This window comes from Camarhynchus parvulus, chromosome 4, assembly GCF_901933205.1.
Source record: "Camarhynchus parvulus chromosome 4, STF_HiC, whole genome shotgun sequence".
Taxonomy (NCBI): domain Eukaryota; kingdom Metazoa; phylum Chordata; class Aves; order Passeriformes; family Thraupidae; genus Camarhynchus; species Camarhynchus parvulus.
In genome coordinates this window covers 14,690,251-14,715,925 of record NC_044574.1, presented here as the reverse complement: position 1 = coordinate 14,715,925, position 25,675 = coordinate 14,690,251, and the positions used below count along the sequence as shown (strand labels likewise).

The 25,675-nt window shown below is 48.7% G+C and overlaps 2 protein-coding genes across 3 annotated transcripts in view; both read left to right on the top strand.

The window, feature by feature from the left end:
• BOD1L1 (biorientation of chromosomes in cell division 1 like 1) overlaps positions 1–1,430 on the top strand; it is a 36,573-nt gene extending 35,143 nt beyond the window's left edge. For both annotated transcript variants that reach the window (XM_030947056.1, XM_030947055.1), the window contains exon 25: positions 58–1,430. In XM_030947056.1, coding sequence (XP_030802916.1) covers positions 58–166 — 109 coding nt within the window. In that variant the 3' untranslated portion in view covers positions 167–1,430. The remainder of the gene's footprint in view (positions 1–57) is intronic.
• Positions 1,431–18,829: 17,399 nt separating this feature from the next.
• On the top strand, positions 18,830–21,373 carry NKX3-2 (NK3 homeobox 2). Its single transcript, XM_030947270.1, is given in 3 exon segments — positions 18,830–19,038; positions 19,041–19,367; positions 19,790–21,373. Coding segments are annotated over 3 exon segments (873 nt in total). The 5' UTR covers positions 18,830–18,971; the 3' UTR covers positions 20,269–21,373.
• Positions 21,374–25,675: the final 4,302 nt, after the last annotated feature.

Here is a 25,675-nt window from a genome sequence, read left to right as displayed (position 1 = left end):
AATAAAATTGTGCCTGACCACTCTTCATTGTGGAAATAATTATTAATGTTTTTTCAGGTTAAAGGTGCAGTCTGCCAAGCGTAAAAGGGAGGACAGCCCAACAGTGGTACGGAGAAAAGGCCAGCAGAAGGCAGAGGAGACGCCACTAAAGAAAGCAAAACGATAATCTTTACCAGCCAGTACTGTTCTTGGAAGAGTCAAAAGGAAAACAAACATCTGTGCTTCTATTTTTTTTAAAGCAAAGGGATTTGCACGTGCTTGTTTCAGAGCTCTAAGTTAAACAATGCAGTACTTTTAAGTTACATTTTAAACAGCTTTATAATCTATTGTTTATACAGAATATTATGTACATTTATTTCAGATGAAAAATAAGTTTACTTTGTATCTGAATGAAAAACAAAGTAGTTATATATTTTATCACTGACTTGGAAAGTTGGAGTTTCCCAATGCGACATGCTAATGCAGATGCTTCCAGCCCATAAGGCACCCATGTGCCTACTAATACTTTGTACATAAACTTGTAAAAATAGGTTGTATTTTACTCTGTGTATGAATCTGATCAATGATGGACATTTTATTTATTATATGGAAAGCATTGGTCTGTAAACTTTAGTATATATCTTAGGGTTTTTTAATTATATATTTTACATTCTATGCAGATGTCAGTAGGAAACTTCCCCTCCGCTCCCCCAGGGCTGTCTAAAATCTGAAGTTCTCTAAAATATGCTCAGACAGTTGGTAAAATATTTTTCTCGCATGCATTAAAGTAGTTTAGCATAGTGAAAGGGACTTGGCTCCTTTCTGTTCACATTTGTGGCAAAGTACAGCATTTAAAATGTAATCTTACTAGATTATATTTTCACTTGGAAATTTACTACCAACTTCAAGAAATAAATAGTACTAGGTTAGATTTATTCACAGTCAACCAATACCACCCTGAAATGAAAGTTTTATTTTGCAACTAAACACATGTTCTTTCAGTATTTATCTTTTTCAACAAAGAGGGACCCATTGAAATCAAATGTCACTTCTCCTAACTATAGAGCTTCAGCATTTTATGTTACATTTTATACACAGGTATTAAAAATAGAAGCTGGTATTATTGCCAGAATCTTTTTTTAATGTATATTAACTCTGGTAAGAGCAAATGTTCAAGTGAAGTTGTATATAAAGTTAAACTTTTCTTATGATCAAATGTGTCTCTTGTTACGATGTGATGAATTGCCAAACAATCTGAGATTATTTTAAGTGTTTTGTTGATATTCTGGTTTATAATTAAAAAATATTTTGGGGGTTGGAATTTTACTTTTTTTTTCTTTATTTCTCTTTTTTTTGGTGAGGTTTTTTTTTTAACTTGTTGTAAAGCAGATGTTTCGGTCAGATATTCTGCTAGGTTTCTTACTGAGATTTTTGTATAAAAATATAAAATGTTTGCCAAAAATCTGAGTTGCCATATTTTATTTTCCTTTAATTGTTTTACTGGGGAACTTGTCTTTACACATGTGTCTGGTTGGAGTCATGTCCATAAACTTTACCTGGTTAGTGTCTTTAAAAAATGTTCACAGGTGCTTACATGTTAGCAGTAGGGAAAGTCAGCTTGCCTGCCTTAGGACACTATAGAAGTGCTCACATAATACTTTTCTAAGTAAATCAGTCTGAAAGAAGAAGATCTCTTAGCTCTGAAAATTAATTTCTTTTACTTTCTACCTTAACTCTGCTGCCATATTAATACATGCCTTGCTAGCATACTGATTGATGCATTCCTGTATGTTACTAATACTGATGTGTATGCACAGCTGTAGGATGGGATAAGTTGAATCTTTCCTTTTTTCCATTTTTTTCTCCTTTGCCCCCTGCAGTATGCATGGACCAAAGTTCTGTATTTTGTCTCAGTCTTTGTTCTGTAAGGCTAAACTGCTTGTTTTTCCGTGGCTGCTTTCCAGACTTCAGGTGGGATTTGGAATCCTTCCCTGTACCTGTTCCATTTGTTTCCTTACACCTGAATTCAGTAATGAGGTTGCTCAGGGGGTTCCTAAGGAAGCCTTGCCACTGCACTGTACATTATTATCATTTATTCTCTCTGCTGATAGTACCTGTCCTGCTCCAGGGCAGTTCATATTTGCCTCTTTCACAGGCAGAGCTCTTCTGAGGGATTATAATGATTGACAAAGCTCTGACTTGTGTCAGATCCTTTTGACTGGCTCTTGTCTGATATCTCAGTAGATAAACAACTCTGAAGATCAGTGTCAGTCTCTCAAAGCTAAGCTCCTAAGAGGTGGCCTACTGTCCTTTCCCCTAGTGATGGATAACATTTAGGAATAACATCTGGGAACATATCGTGTATGGAATGTATCTTTGATCATTGATTAAGTTATTCTGTAATATGAAAGCATTAATGGAATTATCTTTCTACAGGACAGCCACTTTTACTTAAAGAGAGGGTAAAAACTGCCAATTCCACAGACTTTCAGCTTATGCGTATTTCACTTGCTGGCTGCCACCTTTCTTGTCAACAAAATAGACATTTATACTAGGCTACATCACTGTCAATGCCTATTAGGAATTTTTCCCAATATTTTTTTTTTGCTCAGTAATTTCAAAGTGTCATCTAAATTACTATTGCACTTTACAGGAACGGTACTGGTCTGCTGTAGTTAAGTAGAACTTGAGAGGTTCAGGTTGGCCATAAGGAAGGGTTTCTTCACTGTAAGCCTTGGAACAGGCTGCCCAGGGAGGTGGTGGAGTCACCATCCCTGGAGCTGTTCAGGAGTGACTGGATGTGGCCCCGTGCTGTGGCTGAGTTCACATGGTGGCATTTGATCAAGGGTTGGGCTCAAGGATCTTGGAGATCTTTTCCAGCCCTTGTGGTTCTATGCTGAATGTTCCCAGCTTCCAATTCTTTTGTACCTTCTGTCTCCCAGAGCTCTTCTGAGCACGAGACAGGGAGGGGAGCAAGAATCTGTTTTCCTTGGGTGTATGCAGCAGGAGTCATGTTAAGGCCAAGTCGTAGAGAGAAGTCAGGCACAATAAGTCTGACACTGGTAATGTGGATGATTATGACTGGATTTATTGCTGATACAGGATCTAAATATTGCCAATGTAAGACAAGCAGGTCTAAAGGGTTTATACATCATCAGGAAGAGTTAGAAGTGTTTTGCACTCTTTTTGGCTTCACAGAATCCACAATTATAATACAAGCACCTCTGCAGCTACTTTAATATTTTATCTCATTATGTGACAGTTCCTCCTGCAATTCTCACCTGGTTTGCTTCTTGGGACAAATCATACTGCCTATAAAAGATAGTCTTCCTCTCTTCCTCCCTCTATCTTTTGCCACAGTCACACACATCCATCTTCTTTAGAAGTGAGGTTTGTACTCCAGCTTGAATCTTGACATATGTGTAAAGCAGTGACACTTTCCTAGCCCATGCAAATTTAGAGAGGTCAGGAGAAAAATACTGTCCTACACTTTGATGAAACAGAATGTCCTGAAAGTGTTTTGTGGGGAGATTTGCTCAGGGCTTTTTGGTGCAATAACATGGCTAGGCTTCAATCCCAGTCAATTTCTAAACCACTTGGCTGGTTTTTATGTTTTAGTGGCTGTTTGTTCTTCCAGTTCCTTCTCTTGGGACAACTTCATTTCTCTGTATATTAAAATACTGAGTGTGCAGAGATGTGCTGGTAGAAGACTGAGTTCAACTCCTCCCAGAGTTTCACAGAACATGACCTTGAGTCCTGCTTGCCATACACAGCTGCCTGTATTAACAGCTGGCTGTTGGCTTGTTCTCAGGATCTCTTCATATTTCTGATGCATTCTGCTTAAGGGCTATTTACACCTCTTAACTCTCTTCAACGTGAAATACTATGGTTTTATGTGCTATATAGCTTTTAAATCACACTAATGAATTTTTTGTTGTTGTTTTTTTGTGGTGGGTTTTTAAACCAGCTAGAGGGTCACCAGTTACAAGTTTGCAGTTTTCATTTTTAGGCAGGGTCTGGCAAGATTTTAAGTCTTGCAACTGGTGAAATTTCCCTCTAGAGCCTGATCCAAAGTCAGTAGGTACACTCAGCAGCTGGGGCAAGGTTTTTGCTGATGTTGGCAGATGTCTGAGTGCCTCAGTTTTGTATTCCAACAACTTCTCTAGTAACACATATACTTCTCTCTTGAGGGAGGCTGGGTTAATCTGTGACATCCATCCCAAATACACATCTACTGTTTCTTCTCTCCCAGCCAGTGTTCCAAGACTATCCTATACAGAACCATATCTGGCCCTGATCCCTCGGAGGGTGCATAAAGTCTTGAGCTGCCTTAATCTCTCCAGAAACTCAGTAAAAAATTGTCCCATAGCATTTGGCAACCAAGAGCAGCAAGTGCTCCTGGTTGTAGTGACAGTCAGCAGATGCCCACTGTGAAGCAAGTCCAACACCAGCTTGGGTATCTATACCTAAAAGTGGCCTGATACCTATATCAAGTTCTGCATTAGGAAAAGATAATTTGCCACCACAGACTTTTGGTACTTCCTTGCTTTTGGAAGAGGTGGTGGCACCTCTGCAATGCTGAGCATCACTGGTCTGAAGAGGGGGAGTTGCTGCTCTGAATCTGGCATGCCTTTACAGATCCTTCCAAAGCAGAATTTGGTTTCCTTGAAGCTGTACCTGTTCATATTGTAAAGAGTGAAAGTAACTGGTACACTTTCATTCTCTTCCCAGTAAATTTTTCAGTTTTAAGGTTTAATGGGACCATCCTGACAAAGCTGACTGCACATTCATACAGCATACACCTACTCCAAACTCTTGATAACTCTGGTATCCTCATAATTGCCTGCTCAGAAGACTCATACCTTCAATTTCAACAACCTTCTTCCATCTATTTCATTTGCTTGTAGCTTCAGTTTGGAGGAAATTGCCCATGTCAGCCTTCTGCAGGTCTTGGCAACTTCTTAAAGATACTGAGCTCGCTTCTTCCAGAATATTCCTTGTCCCAGCTATGTACGCCACACTCCATTACTTCCATCAGCTCCTCAAAAATCTGGGGCCTGTTTCAAACAAGTTGGGTTTTTCACTACTAAAACATGAAAGTTTAAACATCAAGGAAATTCTATCTCCATTCTAATCTCTGTTTCAAGATGTTTCACCAAAATTCCTTGAAAGGGTATTTCTCATTTAAACCCGCTTCCTCTTTCAAATCTCAGCTTTTTAGTTATCCTTGCTGGCTTTGTGAATAAAGTCCAAAAGAAAAATATAATAAAAATAAATGTCTTGCTGGGAGTCCCTGGATAGCTGTATTTAAAGCTAGGAACATAACACTCTTGCCAAACAACCGGGGAATGAAAATATGATTTGAAATGGCCGTAACTTAGTAGGGCACGAATAGATTTTTGGCACTGACTGTCAGAGGGGTGGGGTTGCATGATCAGGCTGTGACTGCAAGACACTTTTCACCTTCCCTTTTCTGCCCCTTTGCCAGTGCCTTTCTCCATGCCAGAGTTGAGTTGTACAGACTGCTGGATCAGGGAGTTTGAAGTTACCTCTACAAAACAAAACTGCAGATAAATTTTTAATGTGATTGTTTTATTAAACCAGCTGCTGATGAAACCGGGCAAATTCTGCTGCCTGCACAAAGATGTCCATGTGGCAGAGAGGGGCTGTGAAATCACCTTTCCATTGTACCATGGATTTGAGTGCCCTTACATTCATCATCCAGGTGCACCATTAACTCTCCCATTTATAGCATTTATGGTACCTCTCTATCGATAACTGGTGTATAAGTGAACAGTGAGGTAATTTGTGGGCTTCATCCTTTCTAGAGACAAAACAAAGAGGCTTGTTAAAAGAAGGATAGATTATGCATCACCAAGGATAAGATTTTTTATTTTGGGTATTTGTTTAGGGTTGACAACAAATTATGCTGACAATTGAAAGGTGTGTATCTCTACCCTCACCATCACTATGACATATCAGCAAGCCCAGGTCCTCTGAAATGTAGGAAAGCTGTCACAGAGCCCTGGCCCCTGGTGTCACCAAATACACTGAAAATATCTATGCTTTCCACTGGGGAAACATAAACCTTTCTGTCAGTTCAGTCTGGAGATTAGGTACCTGCTGCAGTCCTGGTGAGCTCCATTTGGGCTTTTCCTTGTGGAAGGACAATGCTTACACGTGGCTCCAGCTGAGCCATACACAAAGTGCAGCTCTTATCCAGCTTGACTAGCTGGTGGCAATAAAACTAAAGTAGAAAAAGCTCTATAACATATCTCAGAATAATTTGCACCCTCACAAACCACATGAATAGACCAAAATTGAGCCACATTTTTAAACACATCTTCTTTGCTGACCACACAGCTGGACAGCACAGGCACTGGCTGTACCTCTGTACGTGTGCTGAGGATGAAACTGAGTATGAATAACAGAGCAGTATCAAAGCTATCAGTCCTACTGTCAGCTGGAGAACTCAACCCTCCAATGATGGCTTTTTCTTTTCTAGATTTCATTGTAACATGTCACACATGCTGTGCAATGATTTATATGAGTCAACATACATTAAAATGAATGAATAAAGAGGAATACATGAAAGAAAAATGCTCTGTGATCACATTCATGATACTCCAGCATCAGTTCCAGTATATAAACTTGAAAATGTTAAAATTAAATAGTCATTCCCGCTTTGGTGCCCAAAGCAAGCAGAGATTTGGAATATGACTTTCCTTTCAGACAATGATAGGTTCACTCTGCTCCTTTTATATAAACAAGAGCTAAGGATTGCTCAGTAATACAGTGCTTATTTAACTCTATTTGTTCAGGATTTTTCATGCTAAGTAAATAGGCAATATAAGGCCACTTTAAAAAGATAAATAAAACTTATGATAAAACTTCTTTCAACTAATTTTGAACTTAGAACTCTATGTGGCCCTCAATGACAGGAAATATCCTCTTGGGGAAGACCTAATCAAAGTAAAATGGTAGTCATCCATTCCCAGCAAGATGCCACCTCCTTTTCTGGATCAGAGGAGGGCCTGGGGAAAGAAACTGGCATGAAAGTGGGGAAGAGGAGCCACCAGATATGAGCATGAAGGGCCACAGAGCCCAGGGAGGCCCTGGAGGTTGTGCCCTTTCCACACCCTGCTGCCAACAGTGCTGGGTGGAACCAGACCACCAGAGAGCGGCTGGAGGCTCTGAGAAGTTGGTCCATCTCCTTATGAAAGTTTGGCACCAACACCTCTGGAAGGCAGGCACAGGACAGCCACTCTCATGGGGGGAGGAAAAGACTGGCTGGTCCACTGAGCAGGTACTCCAGGTTGTCCCAAGTATGTGATGTCTGACCAGATCCCACAGATACCCAGTGATGGCAAAACACACACCACCCCCATGCCATCCAACCCTTGCTGATCATTAGATGGAAAGATTTTTTTTCTAGCCTGAAATTCTCTGTTGCAATTTTTGCCTTTTATTCCCTGTATGACCACATCTCTTTACAGTGAGGTACCACCCCTTAAGACATGCTTTTTGCTTGATCTAGTTTTGTTACTTTTCTGTTTTCAAAAATCAAAGCTGTATTTGTTCTCAGCTTTCAGTGGCTCATATATTTTCCTTCCCACTTTTCTACTTAAAAAAAAAAGAAAAGGCAGAACAGCATGAAACCCTCAATTGAGGCAGAAGCATAGAGCAAAGGTTTAATCTGTTTTGAAATAAACATATAAAAAGGACAGAGTTCTGCATTAAAAAAAATAAATAAAAGGTTGGGAGTTTTTATCATTATAAAGCATCTGTGGTGGGGGGTTCATACAACAGCTTCAGATTTTTGCCCTGCAGTCATGCTTTGCAGGAATACCTCAGTTTGCCTTAGCCTGGAGCTAGCAGACCCAAGGATCCTCTTCAAGTGCATCCAAGAAAGAAGAAAGGCAGCTGTGCCATGTAACACATGCACAAAGCTTTGCTGCCACAGACATATTGTGAATTTCATTTTTCTTGCATGAACAAAATACTGTCCAGTTACCACTATCACCTCGTGATGAATGTTCACACAGTTTTGTTGTATTTCCAGAATTGGGGAAGCTTTTCTTCTGAAAACAGCAATAGGCTCAGTGTGTGAGTGATAAGTATTTAAAGTACAATTGGTTATTATTTGCTATGATGATTATACACCACAGTGACAATAACCCAAAACTGAATAATCCATCACAAGTGGACACAAAGCTGAGTAGATGCTACCACAGTAAAGGATGTGGGGATGTTCTGTATTGAGGTACTCTATGAGACAGAGAAGGAAAATTCTTCCATTCCTTCATAGTGATCTCCCTTTCTAGGAAGTAGTATAATGGGCAAGGGAAGTACTCCACTTTTCCAAGTTCTCCTAATTATTTTCTTAAGACTTTTCCACTTGATCTCTTGAGATAGCAGGATTGTTCAAACACACCAGTGAATAGAGGGCATGCTTCACAGATCTCATTCTTTTACTCTTCTCCCTCTTTTCCCACCTTTCTCAAATTTTCTCAGCTTTTATCATCTCTTTTCTTCAGGGAAAAAAAATGGAAAGTGACTGGCAGCTCTAAAAGGAAAAGGAATCCAATTACTTTAGTTTTCACTTAAGTGCATCAGTCTTTAACTGTCCTTCTGCACCATGTCTTCAATTCTCAGGGACCAGGGAAGAGGAATGGTCTGGAGCCAGTTCAACATGCCCATTGGACCAATATTTGCTCTCTGCTGGCCCAACAGCTGGAGTATTTTGTCTTGGTCCAGTTGGGATCTAGCTGGGTGAAAATACTAAAATATACTGACAGAAAACTTCCAGCCTATTCCAATAATCCGACCAGAATCATCAAAAGTGAGAGGCAAAGATCCTGGTGCTGCTGAGCTCCCATTTGCCAGTAAGGGAACCAGCCCAGCAGGGCTGAGGTCTCATTCAGCTGCTTTTGAGATTTTCCCAGCCTCCTCCTTCTGTAAAATGCCCACCTAGAAGGCAGGTGAATAATCTGTCTTGTTGCAAAGCAAGGCCAAACTCTGGGTGCTACAGAAAGGGACTCCAAGTATCACTCCTGTGCTTCTGAGCAAGTGACTCAGGAGATTTTGGGGACAAATTGTGCAGATCTTCTCTAGACAAGCAGTTGCTGGGTTGCAATTTTTTTGGAAAAAAAACCTGCTTTCCAGGCACGGAGAGTCCTACAATAGCCACTAGATGGCAACGGGTGCCTGCCAGGTTAGCGGCGGGCAGGGTGCACCGGCAGGCACAGGCTGGATCCCGCTCCTGCCGCTGGAACCCAGAGCCCGGGGCAGCTTAGACAGGACCCACAGGGGCTCGAGAGAGGAGCAAGGCAGGGCTGGGGTGCTGTGCTCCTGGGCCACCACTCCTGGATATCCTGAGCCATCCATCCACTAGCTCCTCCTGTGCTGCTGCTCTGCATGGCACAGCAGGATTCACCCCTTTGAGCAGAAACAGCTTTCTTCAACTCTGCATCCATGAGAAAGCTGTGTAGCACACCATGCACGAGCCCAAATCCACCAAGTGTTTTGTTTCCTGATGCAATATTAAATTCTGTGTAATACAGGTTATCTTTATAGGCACATCAAACTTCTTCAGGAACAGTGCATTTAACTTTTCTTTTTCTCAAGTGTAATGAGTTAGATTTGGTGGTTTAATAGAAACCATCCATTCCATTCCATTGTTTCCTCCTTTAGGTCCTTCTCGTTTCTTTCATTTTCTAGCCCACTCTTCCTAGCACTTTTCCAGAATAATTCCCACCATCCTCACTTCTCATTTGACCCGTCTTTCACTGAATGTCCATTTGTTCCCATCCCAGCACTTGAATTCTCCGACAGGATCCCCTTCAAACCTCATTCTCCTTTGCTTTCCTCTTGTTCTTTTCCTTTCCCTTTCCCTTCTCCTCATCAGTTTCTTGCAAACCCTTGAATCACATATAATTTAACTTCTCCCTTTGCCCTTGTCCTCCTTTTATTTCTTAAAATCCTTTCTTCAGCTCCATTCTTCCCTAATCTCAGTCTTCTTGGCATGACCAAGAACTTTTGTGGGTGAAAAAAGTGCATGAAGGTATTGACATTGAACCAGGTCAGCCTTTACCTAGGGGGCCTTTACCTTATTTGTACTAGCTTCTGCAAGTCAATATGATGAGGGAAGTTGTGTAAATATCAAGTAAAGCCATCATAATCCCCTTCTCCTTAGCTATCCTTATTCGTCATTTCTTTCAGTTAACTCTGATGTGACTGGAACCACTTTCTAGGCTTCCAGGATGCAGAAAACAAGAACTGGGACAGACTCAATATCAAAAAGCAGCTGACCCAGAAGTTGGGAAAATAAAACCCGTTCTTCAAGGAAATTATTGAACAGTCTCTGGCTCCTGGAGAAAATGCACAGGGGATTTTTCTGTCATTACCCCAGATGCTGGGGCACATGACAAGTGATGTGTATCTAAGCAAGCTACAGCCTGTAACAACCCATTATATTCACAAGCTGGTTTTATAATGAGTCTCAGAATCAACACTTTCTGAAAAGCAGTTTATTAAATGCAAGAATATGGCACTGCAATGCTCACAAGTACCACTACCACATTCCATGTCCAAAGGGCTGGGGCTATTGGAACAAAACAATTCACAGATCCCCGTCATGACACTGATTTGTCTTTTCAGCTCCACAGCTGCTAGACCTGCCTCCTCCTCACTGAAAGGATCTCACTATCTCATTATCCAGGTGTTCTGACATTTACTATATCCTCTGTAAAAGCAGCTGTTACTTTATACCAAAGCAGGTACCTGAGCTGCCCGGGCCTGCTTCTGAAGTCACCATGAAGAAAGCAGCCCCAGGAGCTGCAGGGTGCACCTGGCCATATGCAGGCCAAGGACTGAGGCATTTGGGGTTGGAAGGTGGAAGTTCTTCCATATCCTCCACAGACTGCAGGATGCCCACCCTTCCCTCCAGCACGCTGCTGCTCTCCCAGAGCCTGCCCACAGCTCACAGGGATTCAGGGTCAACATTCAGGTCTTATGCTTGCAGAGGTTTGTTACAGTTAGATGTCAAGGACACACTAAAATAGATAAATTAAACTCTGTGAAAGAAATATGATTGTACATGAAGGTCCTTTGCCCATGGGAGATTTTTGTTCCCTGCATGATGACTATGGATAAAGTCAGAGGTATGGATATCCATGACTGATCCATAGACATACATACCATCTGTGTTTGGAAAGCTCAGACAGCCAGACCAAATCATCACAACAGCACAAAAATCTGGGACTACCACAGCTTTGCTGCTTATTTTGCAGAAGACCATACTGCAGACATCTTTTTGGAGCTATAAAGCATAACAACTCATTTTACTGAGTTGTGTTTCCTGATGAGGGAGCATATCTGGTGCAGAACAGTCTTTGAGAGGTGTTGCACAAAGTGTACAGTGTGTCAAAGAAATATAGACACATCTGAAGTCCTCCAGAGATATGAAAGGAGAGTTGATAGCAACATTTTTAACCAAAGCCTGTGTTTTAATGCTTCCTACAGGCAGCAGTTTACTTTGGTCCTGTACAGGGTTGGAAACCTAAGAGTACATGGATAAAAACATGGGGTTGTTAATCAGCTCTCATAAAATACAGATGATGCTATAAAGCACCAGAAGGTCACACCACAGACTACCTTCCTTCCAAAGCAGGGAGAGCAGAAAGCTCTCATTTGTCCTGCCAAAAATAACCTCATCCATAGTGCAGGATATCACAGTTTGCCATCTTGGAAATATTCCTTCCAGACAGCACTCCTCTACTCCGTTTCACTTGCAGACATATTTCTGCATCCTTTAGTTGTGAAAAACCAGGAGAAATAAAAGGATTTTCTTGGTTTTCCAAGGAATCCATAACTGATGCTTTGTCCATCTACATTTCTGTCCATCTCCCATCACAAAAGTTTCTCACTAAGTCACAGGAATCCTTTAGTACTGGATGTTTTTCCAACCATCTCATTTACACTTGGTCAGTTAATGGGTAGGGTACAAAGGAGAAAACAGGGTGCTTATTTGTAGTCATCCACAACTGATGTGCCCAAAGTCTCTTTCCTTTAAGAAATACTTAGAAAATAAGGACAATACCTGTATTGCCCGCAGACAACTTGTGTCATGTTTGATTTTTTGGTTTGTAATTTTCAGGCAGCCAATTAAATCTGCAGGTGTACTGAACAAAAGAGAGTCACTCATTTAGTTGTGAAGTTCATGTAAGTATTTGCATTCTCACTGAGCAAGCCAAAAGAATTAGTGATTTAATGTAAAAGCTGTGTTCAGATGAAATGTACAGTCACTGTACATACAAAATCATTGCCAGTGGAAACAACTCATACAGTGAACCTGCTAATTGCCCTAACTCCATAAACTCAGCCCTGGATCCCAGCTCTCCATGCTCAAACTGCTTGGCTTGGCTGCTCCACCCCAGGTCACTGGGCAAGGCCAGCAGTGTGAGCCTGCAAGTGAGCTGCAGGCAGGGAGCCCCATCACACAGCAGGCAGAGCTGGAGGCAGAGCTGGGGAATTCCCTCCCAGAGGGGTCACAGTGCTCCCAAGGAGGATGGGGTGCCTCCCTCACATGGAGTGAGACTCTTGGTCTAAACTGCCTGGCTCCTTCTCTGCTGGGCAGCACAATGGGCACTCCTGGCACCAGAGCCAGCACTGATGGGTGCTGCTGCTGCTGCTCTGACACCTCTGATTGCCCTTCCAACACAGGAAGGCAATCACACAGGCCTGGGTCCAAAATAGGATGGATATTCCACAATTCTCTCTCTGCAACACACCGTGTTTGAGACACTTGAGTCAGAATAGGAGCTCCTGAGTCAGGTCTGCTCCTCAAAGCAGCATCCCATCAGCCAGCACTGCATGCAAGAGACTGTCCAAAACACACAGAAATGCCACATCCCATCTCCACAGTTCAGGCTTCCTATTCAGTGGGAGAAGGATGTGAAACAAACAAGTCCTTGATCTCAAATTCTGAAATTTTTGAGCAACCAGTGATCTGTGAAAATTTATAAGTCCCAAACGCTCCCAGATTTTACCTTTGGTGGGTGTCTACTCCTGATATGAATAATAAAGAGATAGAAACATTAATATAAAATTAGTACTGAATTGCTATCAATAAAGAAGTGACCCCTAGACAAAGAGGTAAAATTACTTTAGAAATGTAAAGAGTGCCAGTATCCTGAGAGGCTAATTTGATTTACCTAAGCATCAAAAGCAATAAAAATATTTAAATGTTAAATACCCCAATGCAGGCATTGATTTAGTTACAAAGTTAGTCCATCATGTGTGAAAAGTGAGCTCAACTACTTCAAACAAAAAGTAGGAAAGGTTATTATTTCTATATAGGCAGAAGAGCAGTGGTAAAGGAAACTTGGACTTCATATGATGTTGTACCAAATAAACATCAAATGATTAATCTGTGCTAGGAGTATTCTTAAAAGCCTGGAGATTTGCACACAGGAAATGCATATACTGTAATATGGTGGATAGTCATTAAAATGTTCTACTAAATAATAGGGAAAAATTCAGAACAAGTAAATATACTTGTGTGGATGACTCACATATGAGTGTGGATGACTCACTCATACATGACATTTCTACTTCAATTTTTCTATCAGGTACTGCAAATAAACAGATTAAAAGCTAAATACAGGGTCTGCAAAAGCTTTACTTAACGAGTGTGAGAAGCACCCGGCTATTTACATATACTGATTTGGTTTTTGTTAGTAAAGCAAGCTAATCTTATCCAGGTTGTATTGCTATCCTACAGGTAACTACATCAGAAAATAAGGAATATATAGCCATTTATGTCTTTAGTTGGAAACCTAGCATAGAAATAAGGAGACAGTCAAAGAGAAGATTTATTTCAAAAGCTGTGATGCCTGGAGCTGTTGTGGGACAGGGCTCTCAGTGTGTACAGAACTTGTTGGCTCCTGGCACCAAGCACCAGACACAGCCATGCAGCTCCACTCCTTCCTGAGAGCATGATGTGGTTAGACATCCTGCATGCCTTTTCCTTTTCAAGGCCTTGCAAGGAGGAATAATTCAGGAGAAACTGCTGTGCAGTTAAATGAAATGTTGGTAGGTTTATTTTCATGCTTTTTTTCATGCTTGGTACTCTGCATGCCAAGCTTTCACTTGTTAGTGTAAAGATGAAGTAACAAGAGGGAGATTTGGGTTGGTTTTGCCAGAAACAGCATCTCTGAGCAATAAAACTGGGAGAAAATGTGTCACTGTATATATGCAACCAGCAAAATTCAAGCATTCTTTTCAGCTTGGTTGTAAACTCTTGTAGAAGTGTTTTTGTTTGAGCCTCCCAGCCCTAAAGGACATGGGCTTTTCCCCAAATAAGGAATGAAAGGGAATGTAAAGCAGCTATTAAAACCTACTGGGCTAATTTTTTAAAATGTTGTCACATTAGTGAGAATAAAGTTCTCATTGTCAGCATTATATTTGCACAAATTCAGTTGAATTATAAAAATCATTCAAATTTTTCTCTTAATTGTGGAAGGTAAATCCTTCTCTCACTCAAGTCTGTAAGCATCCTACAGGTGACATCTCAGCAACAACCCAGGATCCTGATGTCAACTGCAAAAAGCAATTTGAAGACTGAGTGTGGCAGCAGTCACTTATATGAGATCCCTCATGGAATACATGGAGAAATCTTGACAGGAGAGTGGTTTAGAGATGTACAGCTGTCACCTACTGTGTAGTTACAGTTACATTTGTTGGAAATAAATTGTTATGATTCAAGAAATAGAGTCAAAACCTGCTCAAAAGCAGATGACCTAAGATTTTTCCTGCAAAACCAGCAAATTGTCCAGGATATGTTTGTGTGTCTTTGTTGCACAGTCAGAGAGCAGCACAGCTGAGGTAAAAGGAATGAAAGAAATCTTCCCCATTACCAACAAGGGATTCAAATTCCTTACAGAAGGAAGCACTGTTTGTACCACTGCCATCTTCCACCTAAGTCCCTGAAAGACCCAGCAGGAGACTCAGCAAGGATTTGCATTGGCCTGAGTATATCGGGAGGAAAACCAGTTGGGGGAGACAGTTTGTGTCTAGAAAAAAATCACCTCTAATAAGGTATGGCAAAACTAATAGCTACCACCATGCAGGCTCTGGGAGGTGCTGCCAAGAGGGCTGCAGTGTGTGGCAGCCCCCGGCCATGAAGCTCCTTGGCCTGCCTTGGAGCTGAGAGGAGCTTGGAAGGCAGAAGCGGTTCTGTGCTAGCTTGGCTCTGCCCCAAAACTGGCACATGGAGATTACACCACTAATTATTTTCCCATACTGGGCAAATCCTACCCTGAAGGAAAAGCTACAACGTTTCCTTTTCCCAGCGCACTGTACTCCCAGCCAGGGGAGTCTTTTTATACAATGTTATATGTTATGGAGAAATCTGTGCTCTCTACAAAGGCTTTTTTAAGGTTTTGCAGCCACCTTTCCTTGTGCTTTCACATGTGGTAAAAAGGCTTTAATAAGCAGAACATATCTTTCCCCATTTCATCAGCCCACATGTCACATGCAGTGTTTCTGTGAGAGCGCTGCCTCTCACCTGGCTCAGAACGGCTCAGGTGGCTGAGAGAAGCCGCCTCACACGGCAGCCAGGCGGGCTCCCCTCCGCTGTCCCGCTCCCGCCGTGGTTTGTCACGGCACACCGGGCACCGGGGCCGTGCCTTGGCACCCGGGTGTCCGCACGGCCTCGGCCTGACTGCCCCGGTCCCGCTGTCACCGCCGAGCGCGGCCCCGAGGGCAGCGCGGGCCGGGCAGTGCGGCCTGGCCGCCTCTAGGTGGGGCAGCCCGGCCACCGGCGGCACCGGCACGGCCCCGGGACGGCGGAGGGACAGCGGAGCTAGCCGGGCCCGGGACAGTGAGCCGGGCCCCGGGACAGCCAGCCGGGCCCCGGGCCAGCGAGCCGGGCCCCGGGACAGCGAGCCGGGCCCCGGGACGGCGGAGGGACAGGGGAGCGAGCCGAACCCCGGGCCCGGGACAGGCAGCCGGGGGTCTCCGGTGGGCGCGGGGAGAGGCAGCTGTGGGCACGGCGGGTTTGGTCTTTCCCCGCTGAAATGTAACACACGACTGAGAAACGGCGGATCCGTGTGTTATGGTACCTCACGGTGTGTGTATTAAGGCTTGTGCCGCTTGCAGACAGCGAGGAATGGGAGGTGCGGAGCTCTGTCGAGGATGGAGGCAAGGTGGGAATCGTCCCCCTCAGACATGCCCTGCCTCTTCACTGCGTCCATCATGTCCACTCTGAGCCTATTTGAGAGAGAGTTTGCTCCCGGTTTCTCCGTCGCACACTCGAAGGGCGCCCTGTGCCCCCAGCACGCCGTGAACGCGCAGCCCGAGCCCTCCGGCTGTGCCCCGGCGGAGCGCGGCGGGAGCGGGGCCAGCCCCACGGCAGGGCGGCCAGCGCGGGGCACAGCCGGGCCGCCGCTCTCCCCCCATCCCTCCAACCTTCCCCCCATCCCTCCCTCTCTCCCTCCCTCCCGCTGCCCGTCTCCCCGGCGGGGCTGGGGGCCGGGCGGGCCGGGACCACCCAGCTGGCCCCCGGCCCCGGCACGCCGGCCCTGCCCGGCCTCTCTCCGCCTCTCTCTGCGCCTTACCCCGCTCTCCTCCCGGCCTCTTCCCCAGGCATTTCCTCCCCCAAACAGAGGTTTGCTCATCAGAAAGAGGGTGCAGAGATCGCCCGAGTAGGCGGAGGAGGAAAAAAAATTAAGAAAGAAAAAGAGAAAAGGAGGTGGGGGGGAAAGAAGAGGTGAGCAAATTAGCAGAGAATTACAGCCACTGTAAACCATCTGCAGGTATTTTAACAGCTTGGGCACGAAACTCTAAATCAGAGTCTTCCTGGGCTGGAGCTCCGTGTGCCGGAGCACGGTGGGAGGCTGCACCGGGGGAGGCTCGCCCTCCTCCCCGCCGCTCGCCGCCCCCGGCATCGCCCGCTTTGCCTCCCTCCGGGCCCTTTGCCGCACCTGAGCAGAGCCCGACAAAAGAGACCTCCTGTCCGGAGCTCGCTGTCTCCGCCGTGCCCCGAACCCGCTTCTGGCCGCCAATCCAAACCACGACTCCCACGACCCGCACCCCCAGCCCTTCCTCTGTCCCCGTGTCTGAGGCCGCTCGTTTCTTCTGACATCCCAAATTTCATCTCTTGGCTGTTAAGGAGCCTTTAAAACACTCGTGCAGGACACCCTTCCTAGCGCCCTATGTATCCCCGTACGTATATTCTCGTAAGTGGATTTCTCGCACCTTCCCTAGATGCTTCTTGTTTACCTCCAGCTCTTAAAAAAATTCCCCTTTGGATAATTTTTTAGTGTATCGTGATACCGAAGGCTTTGGTGGCAAAGCGATGGCTTTCCTGGGGAAAAAGATAGGTAAAAGGTGAGTCCAAGCAGGATTATTAAAATGGTCTGAGTTTGTTCAGAAAGATAAAGACAGTTCCCGATTAGTCAGGCAGAGGTGCTCTCCAGCTTTGCGCTGTGTCTGAAAGTAGGATTATTTTATGGATTTATTTTTGATGTAAAAATTATGATTGAAAACATTTAATTCGTGCCAGAGTCGTTGAAAATCAATTATTGTCGCTTCGTAGTCTACTGCAAACCGACGTTCGTCTCTGTGAGATCAAGTAGGGAGGTGGCGTGGCCACACGCCTGTGGTGAAGCCCGGTGACACCCTGAGAATTTAGTTCATGGAGCACAGCGGGTTTGCGGGCATCTTTTTTCTGTGCTTTATCTCCTTATGTTGCCGCGTTCACCCAGCACCAAACACCCATGTTCGTGAAGCACAGGCGTTTCATTTCTCGTGTACCTGCTTGATACCCTTGCTGGTATTTTTATTAGCTCCGAGAAAACCAATAATATTTGAAAAAGAGAAAAGAGTGATGCTTGGGGTCATATTGTTGTTTTGGCAACGAGTCGCAGATATACAATTCACGTACGTGTAATAGTTTCCGAAGTCTTCCTGTGTAGGGCCGTTTTATTTTAGGGAAAGCATCGTTTAGGGAAAAGAGTTTAATCGGCGAGAAATTGCTTTCCTAATACGTGCTTTATAAGCCCCATGGACAGAACACCGTACTTAATATAAACCCGACCATGTTTTTAAACAAACGCAATAGTGAAAAGCGCAGCTTTCAAAGCCGGCCGAGGCTGATTTGCCTTTACCCCGACAGCGCGGGCGGCCAGGGGCTTGGGCGCTCATCCCGCCGCTCGTACAGCCCCGCACCGGCACGGCGTCTCGGTCCCCGGCAGACTCGGAACAGGCGAGTTCCGACGCCCTTCCCCAGCGGCTCACAGCAATGCCCGCCACACTGCGGCGTCGGTCCCGTCCCCGCCACTTCTCCCGTCAGGGACCGAACCTTTCCCCGGCGCCAGGCTGCAGCGTTCTGCTGAGACACGGAGACGGGGGAAACACCTCTGCACTACGATCCTGCACTGTCCAGGTGGAAGCCGCCGCTTTCTGCCACGGAGAGGGACCGTCCCTTCGAGGGTCTCCTCGGCCGGGGCGCCGGGCAAGGCGGGGGCGCCCCGCGGGCCGCAAGGGGTTAAAGGGACGGCGCGCCCCGGCGCGCGCCCCGCGGAGCCGCATCGGCCCGCGGCGGGGAGCCAATGGGCGGGCGGGGCGCGCGGGGGCTGCCCAATGGGAAGGCGCGGGGCCGGCGCTGTCGGGCGGCCGTGAGGGATGGCAGCGCCGCCGGCAGAAAAAGCGGAGGGCGGGCGGGGGGCGGGACAGAGCGGGGCGGAGGCAGCGCCCGTGCCGCCAGGGACCCGCGGCGGCGCCCGGCGCAGCGCGGTGGCCCCGGTGGCCCCGGCCCTATGGGCGGGCGGGCCGGCAGTGGCGCAGAGAGGCTGCTCCCGCTGGCGCCCGCCCTCCCGGCGGCAGAACAGGGCCCGGCACCGGCGCGGCGGCGGCCGGCGATGCGGTCGCCCAGCTGAAGGCGCGGCACGGTCCGCTGCTCGTCCGCGGGGCTTGCCCGTCGCCGGGCCATGTCCGTCCGCGGCGGCAACGCCCTGACGCCTTTTTCCATCCAAGCCATCCTCAACAAGAAGGAGGAGCGCGCCCGCCACGCGGCGGGGCGGCCGCCGCTCCCGGGGCGGCCGGCGGCTGGCGGCTGTGCGGCGCCGCCGAGGACCCGCCGCTGCCCGCGCCCGCCGCCCGCGCCCCGGCCCCGCGGACGCCGGCGGGCTGGGACTCGGACTCCGCGCTCAGCGAGGACCCCGAGGGCGAGCGGCGCTCCGAGGAGGAGGGCGCCGGTGGCAGCGCCCGCCCCGCAGAAGCCACGGGCGGGGGGCGGCCGGCGGAGGAGGAGGCGCAGCCCGCGGAGGCGGCGGAGCGGGACACCACCGGCCTCAGCGACAGCGAGATGTCGGCCGCCGTCTCAGGTAGGGGTCACCCCGATGGCGGCTCCTCCGCACCCGCGCGAGGAGGGCGGGAGGGTCCCGGAGGGCTGGGAGCGGGAGATGACCGCGGCTCTCCGCCGGCTTCCCGGAGTTGTGCGACAGGCTCCGTTGTGCCAGGGAGGAGAGAAAACCCGAAACGCGTCCCGCGGGGCGAGGGAGGGCGGATCGGGGAGGGCCTTTGGCCCGGCGGAGCCCGCAGCTCGCCAGGGCGCCCGGAGCTTAAAGGAGAGCGAGAAGCTCCGGCTGCTGCCGGCGGCTGTCCCGGCGACGGGGCGGGCAGCGGCTCGGAGAGCTCTCCGCTCGCCCCGTCGCTGCGGACCGGCCGCAGGGAGCGCGCCTGTGCGCGGATGCCGCTGTCCCGGTGCCTGCCTGCCCTGACCGCCGTGCTCTCGCCCTGCCCGCAGATCGCAGCCCGCCGGAGGAAGAGGACGGAGCGGGCAAGTGCGGGAATCTGCTGCCGGGGGAGGAGGAGGCGGCGGCGGCTCCGAAGCCGCGGAAGAAGCGCTCCCGCGCAGCCTTTTCCCACGCGCAGGTCTTCGAGCTGGAGCGGCGCTTCAACCACCAGCGCTACTTGTCGGGGCCCGAGCGGGCCGACCTGGCCGCCTCGCTGAAGCTCACCGAGACGCAGGTGAAGATCTGGTTTCAGAACCGGCGCTACAAGACCAAGCGGCGGCAGATGGCCGCCGACCTCCTGGCCGCTGCCCCCGCCGCCAAGAAGGTGGCCGTCAAGGTGCTGGTGCGCGACGACCAGAGACAGTACCACCCTGGCGAGGTGCTGCGGCCGCCCTCGCTGCTCTCCCTCCAGCCATCCTACTACTACCCCTACTACTGCCTTCCCGGGTGGGCTCTGTCCACCTGCGCCGCAGCTGCCGGCACCCAGTGAGAGGCACACATACACAGCCCCCCGGCCCCGACACCCCCAGCATACACACTGGCAGCCAGGAAACCCATCTTCCCTCTGCCACCCCGCCATCCATCAATCCGTCCGTTCAGCTTCTCAAGTCCAGAGCCCCAGCTGCAGCTCTCAGTGCCTCGGACAGTATTTATTATTATTTTATTGTTATTTTTATTATTAATATTTTTGGATGGTTCCTCACCCTCTTCTCTTTCAACGTAGGACTTCTTGGCCACCCCCACCCTGACCCTCACCCTGTCCCCATCCCGCCAGCCGAGGACTCTCGCGATTCGGCACAACTTGTTCATGGTATCCATGTTGTCAGTGTATTTGGTGTAGACTTTTTGTTTGTTTTATTTTGCTTCGGATGGGTAGAGACTCGATATTGTGTGGAGAAAAAGAGAGAGAAAACAAAGGAGAGGGGAAAAAAAAGTACAACCCGCAAAACCAAATGCAACTCAAAAGAGGAGATCAAGGACTCCCTCAGTGGATTGTAAGGAAGATTATTTTTGTCGTCTGACTCCTTGGTCTTCCAACTTGTTGCAAACTGAGTGTGCCTTGTATGGTGCTGAATGTATGGAAGCCTCTTTCAGGTCCCCCTGCTCTTGTTGCCCATGTTATTCCTGTACTCCATGATCCCTGGCAAAGGATAAATATGTCACAAAAGGGTGAGACTTATATCGAAACTCTGACTTCTTGTTTTCCTTTTTTTCCTGAGATCTTTCCGTGTTCGGGGAGGGAGGAGTTATGGATTTTTCGCACTTTCCAGATGTATTAAAGTTGTTGTTGTTATTTTTATATTCAATGTGAATATTTCTAGTCAGGCTTTTTAAGAAATCGATGTAACAGGAAACTTTAATACCATCAGTGCCTTTTACAATTCTTCTGCAGAGCTCTCCTCCAGGGGTGGGGGTTTCTGATCTGCTCAGCAATGTAATTACAGTCTCTTTCTTCCAAGGTAACTCGTTGCTTTTTTTCCCCTTCTTTTTTTTCCCCCTCCATTTCCCTTTTAATGGCACTGTGCACTCAACTAGATTATTTACTTCAAATGAATTGTGAATGTTTGTAAGCTACCCGCTGTACTTGTTTTGTTGTTTGTTTGGGTTTTTTTTTTAATTTATAAACTTTAGTTTAACACTTACTTCTGCTGCTTCTGTCGTTCGTGAGAGCGGACACGGATTTCCCCAGCGATACTTTTCCCCGCAGCAGACCTCAGGCCGTAGCTCAGACCACATCCCTCCTTTTCCCACTCGCACAATGAGGATCGTAGGGCCTGGTGGAGATTTGGGCCACCTTGCCCGGCTGCACCGGTCAGCGCTGATGCCCGTTCCCTCTACGGGAGGCGGAGGGGACCCAGGCGCTCCGGCCAGGCGCCTTAATCACTTCTTTGGTAGCGCCTGTCCCAGATGGAGTGATCCCCCATCTGCCGGAGAGCCGGGATCGGTGGCTGAATTTACCGGTGCTGGCAGCAGTGAGGACGCGGGGCAGCCGGAGGAGCCACTGGGACCTCGAGCTGCTTTTCCTGGTCGGTGGCAGCGTCACCGTGCAGGCTGCGGCCCCTCCACCGCGGTGAAAGCCTGGCGGATCCTGGGGCGAGTGCGTGGGTCGGTGGATTGTTTTCTCTCTGCCAGAGCCTGGCAGAGACACCGGGGGCGCGGGCTCAGGATTGGGCTGCAAGAGGGGGCTTCGGCGAAACTGCCAGGCCGTCTGTATCCCGACACTGCCGCGATAGCCACTTGGGGCAGCCTCCCGCTTGGACTGAATCTCCTCCAAGCCTCTGCTGAGAGCCCGGGCCCTCGGCGCGGTGCTGGCCGCTCTTCCCCGCCGTCGGCTGCTGTCCTTGGGGTCTCCGCCGAGGCCAGCGCTGGCCGAAGGGGAGGGCAGGCTCACCTGGGGTGGGCAGCACTCCCCGGGGCCGGACAGTGGCCTCGGAGGGACCGGACCCGGTGACGGCTGCAGCTGTTTCTCAGCGCCGAAGGAGCCCTGCCCGGACCAGGCTCACGGGCGGCCGCATTGCCTGGGCGCCGCTGATTCTTCATCATCGCCGGCTTCTTTCCTTTCCCGCTGGTTCGCACGGGCTTTCGCTGCGGCTCCCGCGCACAGAGTGGCTCGCAGGAAGCCCCTGCTGTCCATCGGCTGCTGTGCCTGCAAGCCGCCCCAAGATGCAGCCGGGCTGTTTCCCTGTCAGCCCCTCGCTCCGGCCTCCCTTGCTGTCATTTCGCTTTGCCCTGGCTCGGGCAGCCCGCAGGTTAGATGTCCCCGCGCTGGCACCTCCAGCAGCACTCGGCAGCAGTGGCTGCCCGTGGGCTGCCCCGGCCCCAGCACAGGCTGGACGAGCTCTCTGTTCCCAAAGCCGACAGCCGCCGTGACACCGGAGGAAAGGCTTTGGGGTTAGTTTTGCTCTGCAGGGCGTGTCGGCGGTCGTGCTGCCGAAAGGAGTGCTCCAGATGCAGCTGTCCCTTGGCAGATACGGGAGACGGGAGGACTGCTGACATCTATTTGGCCCGATCCGATGCTCCTGTCTCTTTCTTCTTCTTCTTCTTATTTTTTTTTTTTTAACTATTTCCCTCCGACATTCCCAACACTTTTCTTCCTGGAAAAAACAAAACTTTTGGACAGCAGAATCTGGACCCCCGTACACTGAGGGAGGTAAAGAGGTGTCACTGCTGCCCCGCGGTTTGCTTTTTCTGGGCCCCTGGGGACGTTTCTCTGCCTGCAGCCCCGTACAAGGCACCGAGCCGCTGACTCCCATCTCAGGTTCGATGGTACAGCCAAGCTTGATCCCTCCTCTATTTGTCCCACTGCAGACAGTGTAGGATGTCTGGTTCTGCTAAACAGAAAAGCAGAGGTGTGGGGACTGCAGAGCCCCCTCATCACAGCCTTTGCTGGGAGGTAGGTTTTACACAGCAGAGGGATGTTACCTGATGTGTCTGGGATGATGCATCTTTAGGTTTTAGTGCTGCAGATAAAGGGAAGTTGATTAATTTTTACTTGTTTTGAATCATTTTGTGTGAAATATGGCACAGTGATGCAAACTGAAAGGTACAGCTCACGCCAGCGGAGGTTTTGTCCCCGGCGGGGCTGGCTTCTGACAAAGTCGGCTGTGGTTCTATCGGGCCCCCTGTTCCAGGGAGCGCACTATCTCTAAGCCTAATTTTTTTTTTCCCTTTTGTCACTGTGCTGTATGCTTTTGATTTGTGTTTGCTACCAAATGTTGTGCTCTAGGCAACCTCCTGATATAAAATGGAAGTGACTGTTATTAGAGATTCCTTGGGCTGTAACACTGGGTAACAGATTCAGAATAAAGTGTCAAACTAATTTCCTATGAACCAGGTAAAACTAACGTGCATTTTACTCGAGACAGAAGTTGCTGAAAAAGCTGATCCGAATAAAGTTGCCCAGAATTTTAGTATTGGTGTTTAATATCGAAATTTCATGCATCAACAGTCAAGTCTTTTGACTTGACAAAATCTGATACTTGAGAAATGTCAGTATGTGATACTGGGAAAATTTAATCGATAATTTAATTGATTTTTTTCTGGAATTTGAGGCGTTTCTATTCCTGTTTTTTCTTAATAATTTTGATTTTTGAAATATAAAGCGAACTCTCTGCGTCCTTTATCTTTTCTTAATGGCAAAATCTCCAGTAACACGCGTGTAACTGTATTGAGGCCAAAGGAATTACTTCGTATTTTCGGCTCTTAAATTATCAGCAGAACCTGGGCCCTAACATGCTCTCTTCACACACCCTCAGACACACATTAAGCTCATCAGCACATACATGGCCGCTACGTAAAAATAGTCTCCCTAACGATGTGTCCCAATTTCGGTCTCTCTCACAAACCCCGAACTGTACAGGGGCCGTGGGAATCATTTTCCATCTGACCACGGGCAAGCTGTAGTCCTAAAAAAATTCTTGCACAGACAAGGGGGAGAGGGGGGAAATACCGCAGCTCCAAGAAATTCGATTGTTGAAATGTAATGTAAATTGTGTATATCTTTGCATATGTCTCCACTGGCGCTTGTGTTTGTGTATTAAACAGTCGCACAGGCGCAGAGTCCAGCTCTGCAGCCGGGAGGCTGCCTATATTTAGCTACCTCCCGCTCGCTCGCAGGGTAATAAAACAGGAAACCACGTTGATTTGCCCCCCCCGTCCTCACACACACACACACACACACAGAAAACACTCAGGTGGAAATCAGCGACGCTTTCCCGGGAGGAGGAGAAGCGGCAGAAGACACCATGGCACAGGCAACCCCCCCGGCCGTGCAGCACCTGCCCAGCCTCCCAGGGGCTCCCGGGAGCAGGGGCCAAAGGTGGCCCGAGGTTAAGGGCCTCTCCCCGGCAGGCCTTGGCAGGCTTTTTTCCGCTCCGCTGCTCCTGTCAGTGGGACGGCGACGAGCCCCGAGGGGAATCCCGGCCGCCACTCCAGCGGCTCTCCCGGGTCTGCACCACCAAACCACCTGGGCAGCCGCTCCTCTGGAACGCTCCGAAGACAAAGACAGGGGTGCTGGAAAGCCAGACCCCGTGGGCTCTGGAGATCCAGGGCGCTGCCAGAAGTGTCTCCATCGAGCAGCCTGGCTTTTCCCGAGGTGATGGGAAAAATAAAGGGCAGGTCTTTTTGTCCCGGCCACATAATCAAGGATATTACTTCTCCCAACCTTTCTGAGAGCCTCAAGAAATTGAACTGTTCCTTCGCGTTGTCCGCTGCTGCGGGAAACAGCGTGATTTAACCGGGGAGCAAGGTGAACGAGGGAGCAAATGACGCATTTCCCAACCGGGTGTCACGGCGGTCAGTGCCAGGACACCTCACCGCTCCGGGACAGGCAGCACACTCTCCCCCGGGGGCGAGCAGAGGCTCCGGCGGGCCGGCAGGCTCTGCCCGGGGGCTCCCGGCCCCGCTGGGGCTGCCGCCTGCGGGACCCGCTCCGCTCCGCGCCCGAGCAGCCGCGCTGCCCCGCACCGGGGCTGGCCCATTCCTTGCCGAGGCACCGCGGGACAGGGCGGACTCTTACCCGCAGGTGGGGCTTGCCATTTTCCTAGAACACGTTTAATATTTGTGGTGTAGGATTTTTGTTTTGTTTTGGGTTTTGTTCGTTGTTTTTTAAGGGAGGGACGGAGCCGCGAGAGAGGGCGAGTTCACGGCTGGGCCGGCCCGGGAGGGGCTGTGGCGGTGACTGGGGCAGGCCAGGGACGAGGGCTGCTCTCCTCCACCCACAGCCGCAGACACCTCCCTGGCTCCCTCCTAGGCAGATCCTACGGCCCACAGAGGAAAACCCTGGCAGAGGATGAGGGGTTTGCCTCCTCGGTCCGAGGCCCTTGGGGTGACTGAAGAACCATCCCCGCCTCTTTCTCCGGTGTTTCCCCAGACCTGCCGCCCCGTTGTGGAGCCGC